The sequence below is a fragment of the Marmota marmota genome, unplaced genomic scaffold (genome assembly GCF_001458135.2).
Source record: "Marmota marmota marmota unplaced genomic scaffold, marMar, whole genome shotgun sequence".
In the NCBI taxonomy this organism is placed as follows: Eukaryota; Metazoa; Chordata; class Mammalia; order Rodentia; family Sciuridae; genus Marmota; species Marmota marmota.
In genome coordinates this window covers 6,262,706-6,263,478 of record NW_026000205.1, presented here as the reverse complement: position 1 = coordinate 6,263,478, position 773 = coordinate 6,262,706, and the positions used below count along the sequence as shown (strand labels likewise).

The 773-nt window shown below is 63.9% G+C and overlaps 1 protein-coding gene across 1 annotated transcript in view; it reads left to right on the top strand.

Moving 5' to 3' along the window:
- The first annotated feature begins 262 nt into the window (after positions 1-262).
- Positions 263-773, top strand: part of Rabac1 (Rab acceptor 1) — a 2,582-nt gene continuing 2,071 nt past the window's right edge. The window contains exons 1-2 of the mRNA XM_015496771.2: positions 263-453; positions 705-765. Of these exons, the coding sequence (XP_015352257.1) occupies positions 398-453; positions 705-765 (117 nt within the window). The 5' untranslated portion in view covers positions 263-397. The remainder of the gene's footprint in view (positions 454-704; positions 766-773) is intronic.

The window sequence follows — 773 nt, the reverse complement described above, 5'->3', positions numbered from 1 at the left end:
GAGTCCGAACGACACTATGCACTGTCCCCATTATACCCTCCAAGGACGAAGGAGTACACAACGCCTACTTCTGCCATTTGAGCTCCCATGACGCCCTCGTGGAAAATACATTCCACTCCAGAAACTACAACTCCCACAATGCCAAGAGGCGCTCACCGCATTCTGAAACTACATCTCCCAAACTGTCTTGCGAGTCAGCCCGGCACCATAGCATCCGTCCTGCCTGATGCCGCTAGGACTACAACTCCCACAGTGCTCGGCGGCGCAACTACCGCACCCTGCGGCTCCGAGCGGCGACACGTCGGCTCCGCAGGGTGAGGCCGGGCTCGGGCGGGGCCCAAGGGGTCTGCAGGGCTCGGGGCTGGTTACAGCAGCTGTACCCCTTCACGACGCAGACATGGCGGGCCAGAAGGACCAGCAGAAGGATGGCGAGGCGGAAGGGCTGAGCGCCACGTGAGCGAGCTGACTCCCCTGACCCGAGCCGCGGGAGTCCCGGACCCCAGACCCAAAAGAGGGTCCCTTATCTCCTCTTCAGGGACCCTGGATCTAGGCCCCCAGCGCCCTCCTCCCCTGGGATCCAGGAGACTTGGCCCCTTCCGGGACACTTGCCTCTTGGACTCCGGAGGCCAGACCCCCTACCCCCTTGTTGGCCACGGGTCTGAACTCCCAGCCCGGTCAGCCGCTGACCTGACCCCGCCCCACAGGATCCTGCTGCCAAAGCTGATTCCCTCTGGCGCCGGCCGTGAGTGGCTGGAGCGGCGCCGAACGACCAT